At 51.9% G+C, this 18,102-nt stretch overlaps 1 protein-coding gene across 1 annotated transcript; it reads left to right on the plus strand.

Annotated features, from left to right (window-relative positions):
* Nucleotides 1-5,208: 5,208 nt before the first annotated feature.
* LRRC23 (leucine rich repeat containing 23) lies at nucleotides 5,209-16,201 on the plus strand (the record flags this gene model as incomplete). Its single annotated transcript, XM_080704974.1, has 6 exons — nucleotides 5,209-5,337; nucleotides 5,416-5,525; nucleotides 7,572-7,825; nucleotides 11,874-12,004; nucleotides 14,153-14,289; nucleotides 15,931-16,201. The coding sequence occupies 6 exons, from the start codon at nucleotides 5,209-5,211 to the stop codon at nucleotides 16,199-16,201; spliced, it is 1,032 nt and encodes a 343-aa protein (XP_080561100.1).
* Nucleotides 16,202-18,102: the final 1,901 nt, after the last annotated feature.

An 18,102-nucleotide genomic window follows, 5' to 3' on the forward strand; every position in this document is an offset into this window, starting at 1 on the left:
ACAGCTTGCATAACCTCCGCAGAGCTCCGCCGGGGGCTGGAGATGAGGTTAGGGGCGGCGGTCACGTGTCAGTCGAGCAGGCCAGCGGTCCTGCGCGCATGCGCTGCTCAGCCTCCTCCCTCCCACCCGGCTCCAGTCTCCAGCCACCGCAGAGGGAGGAACCCCCATCCGGGGTTCTCAGGGGCACGTCCTGCCCCCCAAAGTTGCCCCCCATCCGTGGCATAGACATTGAATCTGCATCGTTCTGCCCCAAAACAGAGGCCCCTGAATGTAATGGGGGCCTGAGGTCCGGGTCCTCTAAGTCGGCCCTGGGGAGCCGCAATAGCCCAGGATCCAGAGTGTGGGTGTGAAGGAACCCAGGGGCAGTGAAAATCTCATGATTGAACCTTTCTCTTCTCTCCTCTCCTCTCCTCTCCCCTCCCCTCCCCTCCCCTCCCCTCCCCTCCCCTCCCCTCCCCTTCTCTCTCTCTCTCCTCTCTCTCTCTCTCTCTCTCTCTCTCTCTCTCTCTCTCTCTCTCTCTCTCTCTCTCTCTCTCTCTCCATTCTACCTCTAAGCTACACCCCCAGCCCGATTTTTTTTTTTCCAAAACTGGGGATTACAAGCGTGGGCGGCGCACACTTGAGTTTGTAATCCCCGGGCTTGGGAGGCTCAGACAGGAGGATCGTCTAGGTTCGAAGCCAGCCTCAGCTGGTTTAAGAGACCCTGTTTCCAAATAAAATATAAAATAGGTCTGGGAGTGTAGCCCGGAGGTAGAAGGCCTCTGGGTTCCAGCGCCAGTACAGTACCACCAAAAAACAAAAAACAAACAAAAAATAACAAAAAAAAAAAAAAAAAAAAACCGGGATGGAATCCAGGGGCCTTCTACCTCCAAGCTACACCCCAGCCTGATTTTATATCTTATTTGGAAACGGTCTCACTAGGTTGCTGAGGCTTGCTAAGTTGCCAAGGCTGGCCTTGAACCTGTGATCCTCCTGTCTCAGCCTCCAAGTACTGGGATTATGGGCATGCGCCACCACATTCCACTCAGCTCAGTTTTTCATTTTGAAACAGGATCTCACTAGATTGATGGAGAGTCTCACTACTTGCTGAGGCTGTACTCGAACCTGTGATCTTCCTTTCTCAGCCTCTCAAGTACTAGGATTACAAGTGTGTGTCACCATGCCCACCTTTTCTTTACCATTTTTTAAAATGCAGGATTGCGGGACATGGTGGCGCACACTCGTAATCCCAGCGCTTGGGAGGCTGAGGCAGGAGGATCACACACGTTCAAAAACAGCCTCAACTACTTAGTGAGGCTCTCAGCAACTTAGTGAGACCCTGTTTCAAAATAAAATAGAAAATAGGTCTGGGAGTATAGCCTGGAGGTAGAAAGCCCCTGGGTTCCACCCCCAGTACCACATTCCACTGGAGGAAAAAAATATCAAGGATATCATGGAGTACCTAGCCCTTATTACACAGTGTAGATTCAGTCCTTGGCAACTAAGCACAAAATAAAATTTTCAGTGGCTTCCCACGGCTTCCAGGATGAAGTCCAGATTCTAACTGCTTCTATCTGCCCTGCTCCCACACCACACCGACTGTTCCACCTGCAGGACCACCTGCTTGCCTTGCTCCCAAACTCAGCTCTTTCTCCTCAGCCCTTAGAAGGGCGCCCTTTCTTTCTTTCTTTCTTTCTTTCTTTCTTTCTTTCTTTCTTTCTTTCTTTTTTTCTTTCTCTCTTTTCTTTTCCTTTTCTTTTCTTTTCCTTTTTTTTTTTTTTTGGGATACTGGGGGTAGAACCCAGGGGCTTTCTACCTCCGGGCTATACTCCCAGACCTTTTTTATATTTTATTTGGAAACAGGGTCTCACTTAGTTGCTGAGAGCCTCACTAAGTAGCTGAGGCTGGCTTCGAACCTGTGCAGTCCTCCTGTCTCAGCCTCCCAAGTGCTGAGATTACAAGTGTGCACCACCATGCCTGGCTCTTTTCTCTTTCTTTCTTTCTTTCTTTCTTTCTTTCTTTCTTTCTTTCTTTCTTTCTTTTTTCTGTACTGGGGATGGAACCCAGGGGTACTCTACCACCAATCTACACCCCCACATCTATTTTTTTTTCAGTACTGGGGATGGAACACAGGGGTATTTTATCTTCAAACTATACCTCAGCCCTATATTTTTATTCTTTATTTTGAAACAGGGTCTCACTGAGTTGCAAAGGGCCTCATTAAGTAGCTGAGACTGTCTCCGAACTGCTATCCTCCTGTCTTAGACTCTCAAATGCTGGGATTACAACCATGTGCCACCATGTCCAACTCTACAAGCTTATTTTTTTTTGTGTGTGTGGTACTGGGGTTGGAACCCAGGGGCTTTTCTACCTCTGGGCTACACTCCCAGACCTATTTTATATTTTATTTGGAAACGGCCTCACTAAGTTCCTGAGTGCCTTACTAAGTAGCTGAGGCTGGCATCAAACCTATGATCCTCCAGTCTCAGCTTCTTAAGTACAGGAATTACAAACATGAGCCACCATATGTGTAGCTTGGAAGAGGTTCTAGATAATGCTAAAGGAAAAAACTTAAGCCAGGCATGGTGGTGCACGCTTGTAATTCCCATGCTTGGGAGGTGGAGACAAGAGGATTGTGCAGGTTTGAAGCCAGCTGTGCTGGCCTAAGAGACCCTGTTTCCAAATAAAAATATAAAAATAGGTCTGGGAGTATAGCCCAGAGGTAGAAAGGTTTCCAGGAACCCCAGTACCCTAAAAAAAAAAAAAAAAAAAAAAAAGAATAAAGCCAGGCATGGTGGCATACACTTGTAATCTCCACTCTTGGGAGGCTGAGACAGGAGGACTGCGCAGGTTCGAAGCCAGCCTCAGCTACTTAATGAGGCTCTCAGCAACTTAGTGAGACCCTGTTTCCAAATAAAATAGAAAACATGGGTCTGGGGGTATAGCCCGTGAGTAGAAAGCCCCTGGGTTTGGGAGTGTAGCTCAGAGGTAGAATGGCCAGGAGTCCATCCCCAGTATCACACACACACAGATGATAGAGAGATATCACGTGTAGGGACATAGACAGTGGTTGGCTCAAACTCTCCAGAAACACTTATTACATTTCAGTCTTTTTTTTTTTTTTTTTTTTTTTGGTGGTATTGGGGTTCCTGGAAGCCCTTCTACCTCTGGGCTACACTCCCAGATCTATTTTTATATTTTTATTTGGAAACAGGGTCTCTTAAGCCAGCGCGGCTGGCTTTGAACCAGCGCAATCCTCCTGTCTCTGCCTGCCAAGCACGGGATTACAAGCGTGCGCCACCACGCCCGGCTCTCAGCCTCCTTTTCACCTCACTGGGCAGGTCACCAGGCCTGAGTACTGATAAGTCGGGTTCCTCCCTCAAGGTGAGGTCAGCGGGAACAGGAGCCAGAACCCCGAAAGCCAGAAGAGGAGATATCGTGAGAATCCAGGCGCCTCGAGACTCCAAACATCAAGAGACTACAGATGTCGCGAGAGAATGGCATGCCTATGAAACATCGGTGCCTCCGATCTGCCAGTGACTCAGCTCACCGATTAGGACCATGCGCAATTGTCCAGACGCTGGCCCGTCGGTCCCTTTCCCCACAGCCGGCTGACTCTCCAGAGGGGCAGGGTCCGAATAAAGCAGCGGTCTCTGATAACCCGGGTGGTGTTTTTACCTCCCTCCTAAACCCCCTGACTCTATGTTCAACCTTCCAAGTACACGAGTCACTTACTGCTCATTGATGATACAACCACTAAGAGTCAGGAGTACTTTCGTAGGCAGATGTTGGGTTTTCTCCTTCCATCAAACCAGCCCAGGACAACTCATGCAGGACCTGTCAGTTGGTATAGTTTGTTCTGAGCTTATTCTACAAAGTCTTAGGTAAATTGCTAGTAAACTACAAATCTGCCAAGACTCCAGTCCAGGTCTGAAGATACCTTGGCCCGGGCTCCTTGTGTCTATGAAGCCACCCAAAGCTGAATTAGGCGGGGCCTGTGGAGGGGGGAGAAGAGACCCCTTATCTTGGTCTTTCTTCTAGTCTCTCTCTCTTTCTCTCTCTCTCTCTCTCTCTCTCTCTCTCTCTCTCTCTCTCTCTGTACTGGGGATGGAACCCAGGGGCATTCTACCTCCAATCTACACCCCCAGCCCTATTTTTTATTCTTTATTTTGAAACAGGGTCTCACTGACTTGCAAATGGCTTCACTAAGTGGCTGAGGCTGTCTGTGAGACGCGATCCTCCTGTCTCAGCCTCCCAAATGCTAGGATTACAAGCGTGCGCCACCACATATGCCTCTTTTGCTTCTAGGGATGAGTTTGTTCTGAATTCACACTACTTTTGCATGGTGAAGGTCTGTTCTCTTAAAGGTCTCGGTGACGTCACCAATATCCCCGCCTTCCTCCTTGGCGCCTGTTTTAAGCCCCGCCCATCAATTTACATCTCCGCCAATTACCTCCCCAAGCGGCCTTAGCCTCATCCGGGGCCTTGGGATTAGAAAGTTGGCCCCGTAACCAAGCAACTACTGATCGGCCTCCTGCCGTGGAGATGTCTTTCAGTTGCTGCACTTTCAACCGACGCTGTCTGCAAAAGCCACGTGCCCCGCCCCCGTTGCCATAACAGCAGTACACAACCCCGCCCCCTCCTGCCTCTTCCCAAACCATCCAACCATCCTTCCTTCCCAGGTCCAGGACCTGCTCCAGAACTGCATCTAACCGAGCAGAACTAGGGCGAAGAGGGCTCGGGTGGGCGGGCTGAAGGCGGGTCAGGTCGGCTCCAGAGGAGTCAGGGGGCTGAGCAGGGAGGGAAAGGGCGAAGGAATGAATGGCGAGGGTTAGGGATGAGAGGGGGAGAGGAGGCCACGGAGGGAGGAGGAGACCTTGGTAGAGGAGATGGAGGAGAACGTGGCCTGGGAGGAGGTGGGAACCCGGGGAGAGGGAAGTCCAGGAAGCAGGGAGACAGGGCAGCTGGAGAGGGCTGGGGCCATGGGAAGGGCAGGAGAGGGCTGGCTCCACTGGAGAGGGCAGGAAGGTCCTTGGCGGAGGATGTTGGCGGAGGTTGGGAGTCAAAACCAGATGTTCTCAGGATGAGAAGAGCAGTGTGTCGGAGGTCGGGGTGGGCAGGCGCCTGTCAGGGCAGGCCAGGGCTGGCTCGGTGAAGCCCACACCTCCTTTCTCAGGACAGGGCTGAGGTCCGAGCTCCATCCCTCCAGAGCCTTCCAGCGGGAGAAAGATGTCGGATGAAGACGACGATCTGGAAGACTATGAGCCTGAACCGGATGATCTGGAGAAAGAAGATGACGAGAAGGAGATAGAGGACTGGGACGACTACGGGAAGGACAGGGAGGAGCTCCCCAAGGAAGTGAGGGCCTGGGAAGGGGGCGGCAAGGGCTGAGGCCAGGCCTCGGGAAAGGGCGCCTCACTGCACGCCCTCCTGCAGTGGATACCCACGCCGCTCACCGAGGCCATGATGAAGGAAGCGCTGTCATTGCTCTGTAAAACGGGCAACGGCCTGGCTCATGCGTATGTCAAGCTGGAGCTGAAGGAGAGGTGCGTGAGGACCGAGAGCCTGCGCTCTCAGGCTGGGTGTTTGGGCTGAAGGTTTGGATAGCTCCCCTTCTGCTCTAGTGGGGAAGAAAAGGTAGAATTTGCTTTTCAGGTTCTGGGGCCTGGGGGTGGAGCTCAGGGCTAAGTGCGGTCCTTAGCATGAGCCCAAAGGCCTGGATTCCAACCGCAGCACCCCAAACAAACAAATGGGCTCTAGGGAATTGGAGACCGGTGTGTGTGCGCGCCTGCTGGACTCCCCCATCTGTCCTTGAGAGAGTGGAGGCTTCGCTTATTGTACGGGACCACTTGCAGGGTGAGGTGGTGCAGACCTCCAATCCTAGTACTTGGGAGGCTGAGACAGGAGGATCACAGGTTCAAGGCCAGCCTCAGCAAGTAGTGAGACTCTCAGTAACCTAGCAAGACCCTGTTTCAAACCCCAAAATAAAGCTGGGCGTGGTGGCGCACGCTTGTAATCCCAGCATTCGGGAGGCTGAGACCTGGAGGATCGCGGCCGGAGGACAGCCTCAGCTACTTAGTGAGGCCCTCTGCAACTCAGAGCCTGTTTCAAAATAAAGAATAAAAAATAGGGCAGGGAGTGTAGCTCGGAGGCCAAATGCCCCTGGGTTCCATCCCCAGACCCGCAAAAATAAAATAAAATAAAATAAAAGGGTAGGGGATGTATCTGAGAGGTAAAATGCCGCTGGGTACAATCCCTAGTAATGCAGGAACATACACACACACACACACACACACACACACACACACCTAGGCCTATTATTTATTTTTTGTGGTACTGGGGATTTAACCTATTTTTAATTTTTTGGGGGGCCTGAGGATGGAACCCAGGGGCATACGATCTCCGAACTACACCCCCTGCCCTATTTTTTTATTCTTTATTTTGAAACAGGTCTCACTAAGTTGCAGAGGGCCTCACTAAGTAGCTGAGGCTGGCTGCGAACCGCAATCCTCCTGTCTCAGCCTCCCAAATGCTGGGATTACAAACTCGGATTATAAGCATGCGTCACCATGCCTGGCTTTACCTTTAATTTTAAAAACAGGTTCTTGCCAGGCGTGGTGGCGCACGCTTGTAATCCCAGTGCTTGGGAGGCTGAGACAGGAGGATCACACAGGTTCAAAGCCAGCCTCAACTACTGAGTGAGGCTCTCAGCAACTTAGCGAGACTCTGTTTCCAAATAAAGTATAAAATAGGCCTGGGAGTATAGCCCAGAGGCAGAAAAGCCCTGAGTTCTAACCCCAGTGCCACAAAAATAAAAAATTAAAAAGAAAACAAGATCTTTCTGAGCGGGACATGATGGTACACCATTGTAATCCCAGCATTCAGGAGGCAGAGACCGGAGGATCACAGTTTGAGAACAGCCTCAGCGACTTAGAGAGGCCCTTCACAACTCAATGAGAATCTGTTTCAAAACCTAAGAAGACTAAAAAATAAGGCTGGGGGTGTAACATAGCTCAGAGATGCAATGTCCCTGAATTCCATTCCCCATACTACAAAAAAAAAAAAAATAGGGCTGGAGGTATAGCTCAGAGGTAGAATGTCCCCATTCCAATACCAGTACCTAAATCAATCAATCAATCAATCAATCAATAATAAATAGGGCTGGGGTATAGCTTGGATGTAGAATGCCTCTGGGTTTAATCCCCAGCTACACAAAAATAAATAAATAAACCCATCTACCTTCTCTTTCTCCTCCCATCTGTCACCTATTGTTATCCCATTTACTTATTTGTTGGTTGGTTGGTTGGTACTGGGGATTGAACTCAGGGTATTCTACCTCTGAGCTACACCTCCAGCCCTATTTTTTTTTTATTCCTTATATTTCTTATTTTGAAACAGAGCGTCACTGAGTTGCAGAGGGCCTAAGTAGTTGAGGCTGGCTGTGAACCTGCGATCCTCCTGTCTCAGCCTCCCAAATGCTGGGATCACAAGCGTGTGCCACCACGCCCGGCGATTGTTATCGCCCCACCTCGCCTGCTCTTGCCGGGCTCTTACGCACAGCCCTGGCTCTTCCTCCCTCTGCTGTCTCCTAGGGACCTGACAGATATAAACTTGCTACGCTCCTACATCCACCTGCGCTACGTGGACATTTCCGAGAACCACCTGACAGACCTGTCACCACTCAATTTCCTCACGCACCTGCTGTGGCTCAAGGCTGATAGCAATCAGCTGCGGAGTGCCCGGCTGAACGAAATGCCCTACTTGCAGATCGCCAGTTTTGCCTACAACCAGATCACCGACACGGAGGGGATCACTCATCCTCGTCTGGGAAGCCTGGATCTCAAAGGTGGGTTCTTAGGATGAGCCGCACAAGATTCTTTCCTTCCTAGCCTGGAGGTGGCAGAAATGGGCAGTGTGGTCTTTGACTGAGCCATGTAGCCGTTCATCCATCCATCCATTCATTCATTCATTCATACACTCGTAGAACTTGGCATGGTGGTGCATGCCTGTAATCCCAGTACTTTGGACACTGAGGCAGGGGGATCATAGGCTCAAGGCCAGCCTCGATAATTTAGTGAAACCCTGTCTCAAAATAAAACAGGAGTGTAGCTCAGAAGTAGGATGCCTGTGTGCTCAATCCCCAACACTACAAATATATAAGTGAATAAATAAACAGCCAGGTGTGGTGGTACACACTTGTAATCCCAGTGTGGGATCGCAGGTTCTCAGCCAGCTTCAGCAACTTAGTGAGGCCCTCTGCAACTTACTTAGTGAGACCCTGTTTCAAAATAAAGAATAAAATAGGGCTGGGGGTGTAGCTCAGAGATGGAATGCCCCAGGTTCCGGAAAATAAATAAATAAATAAATATAAATTATATAGTATGTTTAAAGGAGATAAGCACTATGAAAAAAAATAGATTGGGGGAGGGGGATTAGGGAGGCACAGGTTGATTAGGACAGACTTCACTGCAAGGACGCCATCGAGCAGGGTGTGGTCACCTGCCTGTAATCCTAGTAACGGGAATTACAGACATGTAATTGCCATTACAAAATATGACATTCTCTTTCCTCTACAGATAAATAAGGAGGGTGTGGTGGCTCACACTTGTAATCCCAGCATTTGGAAGGCTGAGACAGGAGGATCGCGGTTTGCAGACAGCCTCAGCTACTTAGGCCCTTTGCAACTCAGTGGGACCCTGTTTTCAAATAAAGAATAAAAAATAGGGTTGGAGCCCAGCGTGGTGGCGCATGCTGTAATCTCAGTACTTGGGAGGCTGAGACAGGAGGATCGCACAGGTTCGAGGCCAGCCTCAGCTACTAAGTGAGGCTCTCAGTAACTTAGTGAGACCCTGTTTCCAAATAAAGTATAAAATAGGTCTAAGCATAGCCCGGTGGTAGAAAAGCCCCTGGGTTCTACCTTCAGTACATAAATAAATAAATAAATAAATAAATAAATGAATAGGGTGGGACTGGGCATGGTGGCACATGCTTGTAATCCTAGCATTTGGGAGGCTGAGACAGGAGGATCGTGGTTCGAGGACTGCAAAAAAAAAAAAAAAAGTAGAGCTAGGAGTGTAGCTCAGAGGTAGAATGCCCCCTGGGTTCCATCCCCAATCCTGCAAATAAAATAAAGTAAAATGAAATAGAGAGAAAAAAAGGAGAGAGAAAGAAGAGAGAATATGCCATTTTTGTGTGTGTGGTACCGAGGATTAAACCCAAGAGTGTTCTACCTCTGAGCCATACCCCCAGCCCTATTTTATGTTCTATTTTGAAACAGGGTCTCACTAAATTTCTGAGGCTGGCCGGGCGTGGTGGCGCACGCTTGTAATCCCCGCGCTTGGGAGGCTGAGACAGGAGGATCGCACAGGTTCGAAGCCAGCCTCAGTTACTTAGTGAGGCTCTCAGCAACTTAGTGAGACCCTGTTTCCAAATGAAATATAAAATAAGTCTGGAGTATAGCCTGGAGGTAGAAAGCCCCTGGGTTTCACAACCCCCAGTACCACCAAAAAAAAAAAAAAAGTTCTGAGCCTGGCCTCGAACCTACAATCCTCCTCCTGTCTCAGCCTCCCGAGTACTGGGATTACAAGCATGTGCCACCAGGCGGAGAATGCCATTTAAACGACTTGAAGAGGAGGGAGGTAGCCGGGTGGGTTACTTGGGCACCTTTCATTTGCCTCCTTAGCCTCAGAGGCTGAGGTAAATGTGTCCATCAAGCCGGGCGTGGCGGCGCACGCTGGTAATCCCAGCATTCGAGAGGCTGAGACCTGAGAATCGCGGTACGCAGACAGCCTCAGCTACTTGGCGAGGCCCTTTGCAACTCAGTGAGACCCGGTTTCAAAATAAAGAATAAAAAATAGGGCTGGGGTGTAGCTCGGAGGTCGAATGCCCCTGGGTTCCATCCCCAGACCTGCAAAATAATAAATAAATAAATAAATAATAAATGTGCCCGTCAGGTGCCCTTGCTCCGGGACTGCAGAGGTGTTGGTCTGCAGAGGTCCCTCTGCACCATCCCCCCTGTGTTAGAGGGACAGGGTGAGGCACAGGCTCCCACCATTTGTGTATGATGCTGAAAATCTGGAGTTATGCATTTGGAATTTTTTAAAATTGTACTGGGGATTGAACCCTGGGGTATTCTATCTCCAAGCTATAACCCCCCCCCAGCCCTATTTTATTTTCATTTTGAAGTAGCATCTTGCTAGGTTGATGGGAGTCTCACTATTTGCTGAGGCAGGTCTTGAACCTGCAATCCTTCTGATTCAGCTTCCCAAGTATTGGGATTATAGGCATGTGCCACCATGCCTGGTTTATTTTGCATTTTGAAACAGGGTCTTGCTAAGTTGCTGAGGCTTGTCTAGAACCTATAACCCTTCTCTTTCAACCTTTTAAGTATTGGAATTATGCGACGAACTAGCTCAGTCCTGGGGGCAATAAATCTGGCACTGAGTCCGCTCGGACCGAGATCCTCGGAGAGGTGGGTAAGGGCTTCGGTTGCGGTCCTGCAGGGGTTAATACCTGCAGCGACTCCTCTCCCTTAGCTCGTAAGAGCTCCTTCAAGTGTGGGGTCTCCTCCCCGGGGACCTGGGAGAGAGGAATCTGAAGAAATCACCCGGACAACTGCCTTCTGTGCAATTGACATTGTTTTAATTTCCATCACCAGTATTTATACCCTATACCCCGTGTAAGCACCAAAGGACAATAGTGAGGCATTAAGTGTGAACAAGATAAACGGGACAAAAGAAGATCCATGGCGTCACAGTTTAAGATTTGTCTGGGACTGGGCTGTTAGAGTCAGCCCCCTTGGCCTTTGTCATTGAAATCAGGTTTCTGGCCTCACAGGTGAGCCCTAAGGGGCAAGGTCGGGAGTCGGAAAGGCGGAAAGGTGTTGACAGGCAGGCTCTGCAAAGGGGGGGGGTGTTGTTGTCCGTTTTGGGGAAATTCAGTCTTCTAGGATCTCCTTTGATCCTTCCAGAGTCTTTTTGTCTCTAGGGCTTAGTCCAGGCCCTCCTTTATCAAGATCCATAGGCTGCGTTGCGGATTTGTCTGGTCCTGTCTGCTTCACCATCCCCTATAAGGAAATACTTATATTACAGTTAGTAGACAGGGCAAAAACATTATAACACAGGTGACTGGATTTCTATAATTGTTCTTTAATGCATAATCTTGAAGCAGACTTTTGGGTTTTTTTACTGTCCTGCTGCTGAGTCACAAACGGTAGGCTTTTGTTAAGAGCTTATCAGCATCTCTTAAGGGGGAAACAAATGGCCCAGATTCCAGAGACGGTTTTACATCTCTTTGGGAAAGGCGGCAGAAGGTAGGTTTGCAGCTTCTCCTGCTGGCAGAGAGGTGCTGGGAGCTAATCTTTAGGTCAAAGGACCTGCCTGCCTAGAGGAATTTTGCAGCCCCTGAATTCTGACTGCCCTTTGTTACAGCTGGAACAATATAGAGAAATTCTGAAGGCTCAGACCTTTTACTAGAAAATTTATCTTTCATGGACTCAACTTCTTCCACAGTCCGAATTCTTGGGATTCTGTTTTAGATCATTGGAGCTTATTAGTGTAGAAATCTAAGAGCAGGGAGTATTTTTGCCAGAGATGACGTCTTCTCCTCGGGGCGTGGCCTCTGTGAGGGGGGCCGTGCCCAGCCCCTTAGAGTTTTTTTTAAGGTACTAGGTATAGACCCCAGGGGCATTCTGCCTCTGGGCTACACCCTAACCGTATTTTTTTTTATTCTTTATTTTGAAACAGGGTCTCACTGAGTTGCCAAGGGCCTCAGTAAATAGCTGAGGCTGTCCGCGAACCGCGATCCTCCTGTCGCAGCCTCCTGAATGCTGGGATTGCAAGAGTGCGCCTCCATGTCCGGCTTAGAGTTCTTGACACCTCCCTCCGTCTCCCCAGGGAATCGTATCCGCACAGTGACTGGCCTGGACCCCCAGAAGCTGAACAGCCTGCACACCCTGGAGCTTCGAGGGAACCAGCTAGAGAACACCCTGGGAATCAGCCTGCCTAAGCTGAAGAACCTCTTCCTGGTAGCTCACTGGGTCGCAGGTGGTACAGGGAGGAGAGCACTGTCCTGGGACTAGGGTCTCGGGTTCAAGGAGGCTCAGCTGCTAACCTCATCACCGTAACGATGGTTGTTATCATTTATTGAGTCCCTACTTGGTCCTAGGTATTCTGGAAATGCAAAGGTAAAACAGACAAGGTGCTTCCTACCTAGTAGGCCCGATCATATATAATGTGTGGATGATGCAGAGATAATTTGCTTTGATATAAGTACAAAATGTGCCATAACTGAGGCATTGATGTCAAGCTAAAGCCGGCTGTCGTGGCACATGTCTGTAATCTAGTACGAGGGAGGCTGAGATACGAAGATCACAGGTTCGAGGACAGCCTCAGCAAGTAGTGCCACTCATCAACCTAGCGAGAACCTGTATCAAAATAAAAATTAAGCCAGGCGTGGTGGCGCGCGCTTGTAATTCCAGCATCCGGGAGGCTGAGACAGGAGGATGCGGGTTTGCGGACAGCCTCAGCTACTTAGTGAGGCCCTTCACAACTCAGTGAGACCCTGTTTCAAAATAAAGAGTAACGCCAGGCGTGGTGGCGCACACTTATAATCCCCGCACTTGGGAGGCAGAGACAGGAGGATCGCGCAGGTTTGAAGCCAGCCTCGTGCTCTGGCTTAGGAGACCCTGTTTCCAAATTAAAAAATGTAAAAATAGGTCTGGGAGTGTAGCCTGGAGGTAGAAGGGCTTCCAGGAACCCTAGTACCACCAAAAAATAAATAAATAAATAAATAAATAAATAAAATTAAATAAAAAAATAGAGCTGGGGGTGTGGCTTAGAGGTAGAATGCCCATGAGTTCAATCCTCAGTACTGCAAAATAAATAAATGAATAAATAAATAAATAAATAAATAAATAAATAAAAACAAGGCGGGGCATGGTGGCGCATGCTTGTAATCCCAGCGCTTGGGAGGCTGAGACAGGAGCATCACACACGTTCAAAGCCAGCCTCAGCTACTTAGTGAGGCTCTCAGCAACTTAGTGAGACCCTGTTTCCAAATTAAAAAAATAAAGTAGCTGAGGCTGTTCGCGAACTGCGATCCTCCAGGTCTCGGCCTCCCGAATGCTGGGATTACAAGTGTGCACCCCCACGCCTGGCTTCTTTGTGTGTGTGTGTGTGTGTGTGGCACTGGGGTTTGAACCCAGGGGTATTCTACTTTGGAGCCACACCCCCAAGCCCTGTTTTTTATTCTTTATTTTGAAACAGGGTCTCACTAAGTTGGGGGGGGTCACTAAGTGGCTGAGGCTGGCCTCGAACCTGCAATCCTCCTGTCTCAGCCTTCCAAGTACTGGGATTACAAGCATATGCCACCATGCCCAGCTTTGTCTGGCTTGCTTGCTTTTTTCCCTTTCTTTCTTTCTTTCTTTCTTTCTTTCTTTCTTTCTTTCTTTCTTTCTTTCTTTCTTTCTTCTTTCTTTCTTCTTTTGCAGTACTGGGAGTGGAACCCAAGGGCATTCTACTTTTGAGCTATACCCCAGCCCTACTTTTTATTCCGAAACAGGGTCTCATTAAGTTGCAAAGGACCTCACTAAGTAGCTGAGGCTGTCCACAACCAGAAACCCAGATCCTCCCGTCCCAGCCTCCCAAATGCTGAGATTACAAGCATGCGCCACCACGCTGGGCTATGCCCGGCTTCTTTATATTTTAAACAAGGTCTTGCTAGGTTGATGAGAGTCTCATTACTTGCTGAGGCCGTCCTCAAACCTGTGATCCTCCTGTCTCAGCCTCCCAAGTCCTGGGATTACAAGTGTGTGTCGTCATGCCCAGCTGGGTTGAAGCTCCTCAGAGTTGGCATTGGCGGGATGCACAGTAGGGGATTGCAGCTGATCTTTTTCTGGGATGGCAGCTTCTCCGGGACTTTTTCTCTTTTTTTTGGTGTTGGGGATAGAACGCAGGACCTTGTGTGCTAGGCAAGCACTCTACCACCAAGCAACACCCAGTCCTTCTGGACTTCTTTATGAACTGCTCTCTACCCCCCCCCAAAAAAAAAAAACCAAAAACCTCCTCAACCCTTCCCTCCTGTATTTCCTCTTTGGCTCCTCTTCTTCCTGACTTTCCTTCCTTCCCCATCCCTGTTCTTCTGTCTCCGTTGATGTACTGTGTTTGGGATCTAGGCTCAGAACATGTTGAGGAAGGTGGAAGGCTTGGAGAACCTGAGCCACCTCACTACCTTGCATCTTCGGGACAACCAGATCGAGACTCTGGACGGCTTCTCCAAGGAGATGAAATCACTGCAGTATCTTAACTTGAGGTAGGTGGCCTCCAGGCCCCGCCCGAGTCCACGGGTGGCCAGGAACAGAACAGGGTACGTGCGTGCGTGCGTGCGTGCATGCGTGTTACTGGGGATGGGACTCAGGGGTATTCTACCTCCGAGCTACACCCCTGCCCTATTTTTCATTCTTTATTTTGAAACAGGGTCTCACTGTGTTGCAGAGGGCCTCACTAAGTAGCTGAGGCTGTCCGCGAGCCGTGATCCTGTTTTATCAGCCTCCCAAGTGCTAGGATGACACGGGTGCAGCTCAGGACAGCTTTGAAGCCTGTGCTTGTCCGAGGCCCCTACCCGCCAATCCTCGCCCCCAGCCAGGGCCTCATCTCACCCTCCCCCTCAGGCCTCATTCCTGCTTCCTTACTTTCTTCTGCATTTGGTCCTAATGACAACACTAAGACCTCTCTAATGTGTGGTTCCTGAATCCTTATTTGTTCAACCCACAATTTATAAAAGTGTGTGGTGTCAGGCTTTATATGGTGCTTCAGGAGCGTGTAAAGGAATCACACCCGGTCCATGATCTTAAGAGGATCACAGGCTTGCTCCGACTCTTTTTTTCTGGCCCAATCCTATAAAAATTTCCACTCCCCTTTTCTTTCTCCTAGGCCCCAATTCCCTTTCCATTTCCTGCCTCTCTTCTTGTTAACTCCACCAGTAAGAGATGGCTCCCTTACTGATAGGACAGATGTGCTCTGATTTGAAGGGAGAAGGGTATTTGAGAGGAAATCTGAGCTGAATTCAGTGGCCCGTACCTATAATCCTAGTACTTGGGAGGCTGAGACAGGAGGATTGTGAGTTTGAGGGCCACCTTAGCAATTTAGTTAAAGCCTGTCTCAAAAAGTGAAGTTGGGAACGGTGGCACATGCTTGTAATCCCAATGCTTGGGAGGCTGAGACAGGAGGATCCAGGTTTGTGGCCAAACTCAGCTACTTAGTGAGGCCTTTCATAGCTTAGTGAGACCCTGTTTCAAAAATAAAGAATAAAAAATAGGGCTGGGGGTATAACTTGAAGGTAGAATGCCCCTGGGTTCTTCCATCCCCAGTACTGGAAAAAAAAAAAGTGAAAAGGGCTTGTGGGAACAGCTCAGTGGTAGAACGCTTCTGAAGTCAACCCAAGAAGGAAGGAAGGAGCCGGGCGCGGTGGCGCACGCTTGTAATCCCTGCGCTTTGGAGGCTGAGACAGGAGGATCGCGCAGGTTCGAAGCCAGCCTCAGCTACTTAGGCTCTCAGCAACTTAGAGACCCTGTTTCCAAATAAAAATATAAAAAATAGGTCTGGGAGTCTAGCCCAGAGGTAGAAAGCTCCTGGGTTCCACCCCCAGCACCCCCCCACAAATATATATAGATATATAGATATAGATATATAGGGTTGGGAGTATAGCTTTGAGGTAGAATGCCCCTGAGTTCCATGCCTAGTACCACAAAAAATAAATGAATGAATAAATAAATAATTAGACAACTCAGCCCAGAATAGAACATGGCAGTCAGGGACTCCTTGCAGGGCAGCAGCCCCGGAGTGCAACTGGGCAGCGCCTCCCGGCAGCTTGGCTGGCTGTTCTCAGTTGGTGTTTCCAGGAGGCCCCATGTGAGGCCGGTTCCTGAGGGGCCCCTCTTGACCTCACCGGCAGGGGCAACCTGGTGAGCGACCTGAGCGAGCTGGCCAAGCTTCGGGACCTGCCCAAGCTTCGAGCCTTGGTGCTGCTGGACAACCCGTGCACCGACGAGAACGACTACCGCCAGGAGGCCCTGGTGCAGATGGCGCACCTGGAGCGCCTGGACAAGGAGTTCTACGAGGAGGAGGAGCGGGCTGAGGCCGAGGAGATCCGGCAGAGGATGAAGGAGGACCAGGAGCAGGAGGCTGAGCCTGAGCACGACCTGGAACAAGACCCGGCCTACTAGCAGCGGTCCAGTGTCCTAGGATGTAAGGCAGGAGGCAGGGAGGCAGCAGGAGGAGGCCGAAGGCTGGGCCCACGGGGAGGAGAAGGTGCTGCAGAAGGTGGTGGGCAGGGAAGTCTCAGCTGAGGAGAAAGGTGCTGGGAGGGGCTGATAAAAAAAGGGGGGGGGGAGTGGGAGCTACGTCCAGAGGCCAGAAGAGAGAGGGTGGGAAGAACTCGGGCACAGCAGAGCAGTTGGTGTGCAGCCGTATCAGGCACAGACTGACAGGAAATCAGGACTTGGGAAAGGGCGACCGGAGGGAGGGTTGGCTGGCGGTGCAGGAGGGGGGCAGCAGGGGAGGGATGGCAGATAGAAAGATCCTGCACTAAAACTCTGAGGCTGAAAACCCCAGGAGGCGGTGGGAGGAGAGAAGAGGGCAGGGTGCGGCGGGAGGCAGCCAAGATTCGGCTGGGGCTGGACTTCTGTTCTCTGCTTCCAGGAGAGCAGGCCCAGCCCTGACCTGACTCCAGCGGGCCACGGCCTTGAGGACCCCGGGGCACCTGCTTCTGCTCCGGAGCTGGAGGGCCATCACCGGCCGGCTGAGAGGGTCACCTGGGCACCGTGGGCCCGAGCTCCGCCCAGAGCCCCGGCGGTGGCAGCCCTCGGCTAGCAGCGAGGGTGCTGGGGCCGTTCTGCTGGTTTTCAAATAAAGAGACGTTTTGAGACTGTTGTGCTTGCCCGGGTTAGTGAGACGCGGCTCGGCCGTGAGCCTGTCTGCAGTGTGGGCCTCAGCACCTGCCGGACCACTGCACCTGTTTGGAGTGGGCCGGGCGAGGGTGAGCGCGCGCCCGTGGGGGGCCGGGCCGGGTCGCGGCGCCCCTCTCCCCAGGCCCCCGCCCGCGCTCCTGCGTGCGCCGCCGCCGCAGCTCCACTCGCGGGGCTCCGGGTCACATGCGCCGCGCGGCCCTATAGGCGCCGCCCCCGCCCGCCCCAGCCGCAGTCTCGCCGCCGCCGCTCGCGCTCCGGTGCCGCCGCCGAGCCGCAGCCCGAGGTGAAGCCCTGGGCCGGCGCCCCGCCCCGCCCGGCCGCCGCATCTCACCTGCGCGCCGCCGCCTCCTCCATCCCGGCCTCCCCATCCCCGGCCTCCTCCACCCCGACCTCCCCCATCCCCATCCCCGACCTCCCCCATCCCCATCCCCGGCCTCCCCATCCCCGGCCTCCCCATCCCCGGCCTCCCCCATCCCGGCCTCCCCCATCCCGGCTGCCGCCCGCCCTGCCGCCCAGGTCCAGACGCCCGCCGTGCACCTGCTCCTCGGCCCGTGCAGCCCCGCAGGTCTAAGTCCGGCCTTCCCGCGGGCTGGGCCTCCTGCCTGCACACCCTCTTTGCTCTGCAATTGGGGAACGTCTTCTCCCACCCTTCCTCGAGCCCCCGGGCTTCCTCTAGACGCCCCCTCACTCCCGCCGCACGTCGCCCCTTCCTCCTCTCGGCTTCGTGGGGAGGGAGGGGACTGGGGCGCAGGGAGGGTCTGGGCTTGGCCGCCCCTCCCGACCCCCGCCCCTGCTCCGCGCCCCCAGGCACCGAGGGCCGACCCCAGACTCTGCTGCACGCTTCTGGGGAAGAACTGGGACTTAGTCTGGGACCCTGGAGCGGGGTAGAGTCCCAGCGGCGGGGTGTTAAGTTGGGGTGGGATGGGAGTTTTTCAGGATAGACCCCTCCTGCCCAGGCAACCCCTCTTCTTCCTGGGTCCAAGGAAAAATGCCAGGCTGGCAGCCATTCTGCGCTGGGGTTCGCGTGGGGGAACCCCGGCCCGAGGGAACCACGGTCGCGCCTCACTGCGGGGTCGCCTCAGCTCTCCATTTGGCCGCCCCCCGCCCCCCACTGCAGTGACCTCCCCTTCCTCACTGCAGTGACCTCCCCGTGGGGG

This window comes from Muscardinus avellanarius, assembly GCF_963383645.1.
Source record: "Muscardinus avellanarius genome assembly, chromosome: 11".
Classification (NCBI taxonomy): domain Eukaryota; kingdom Metazoa; phylum Chordata; class Mammalia; order Rodentia; family Gliridae; genus Muscardinus; species Muscardinus avellanarius.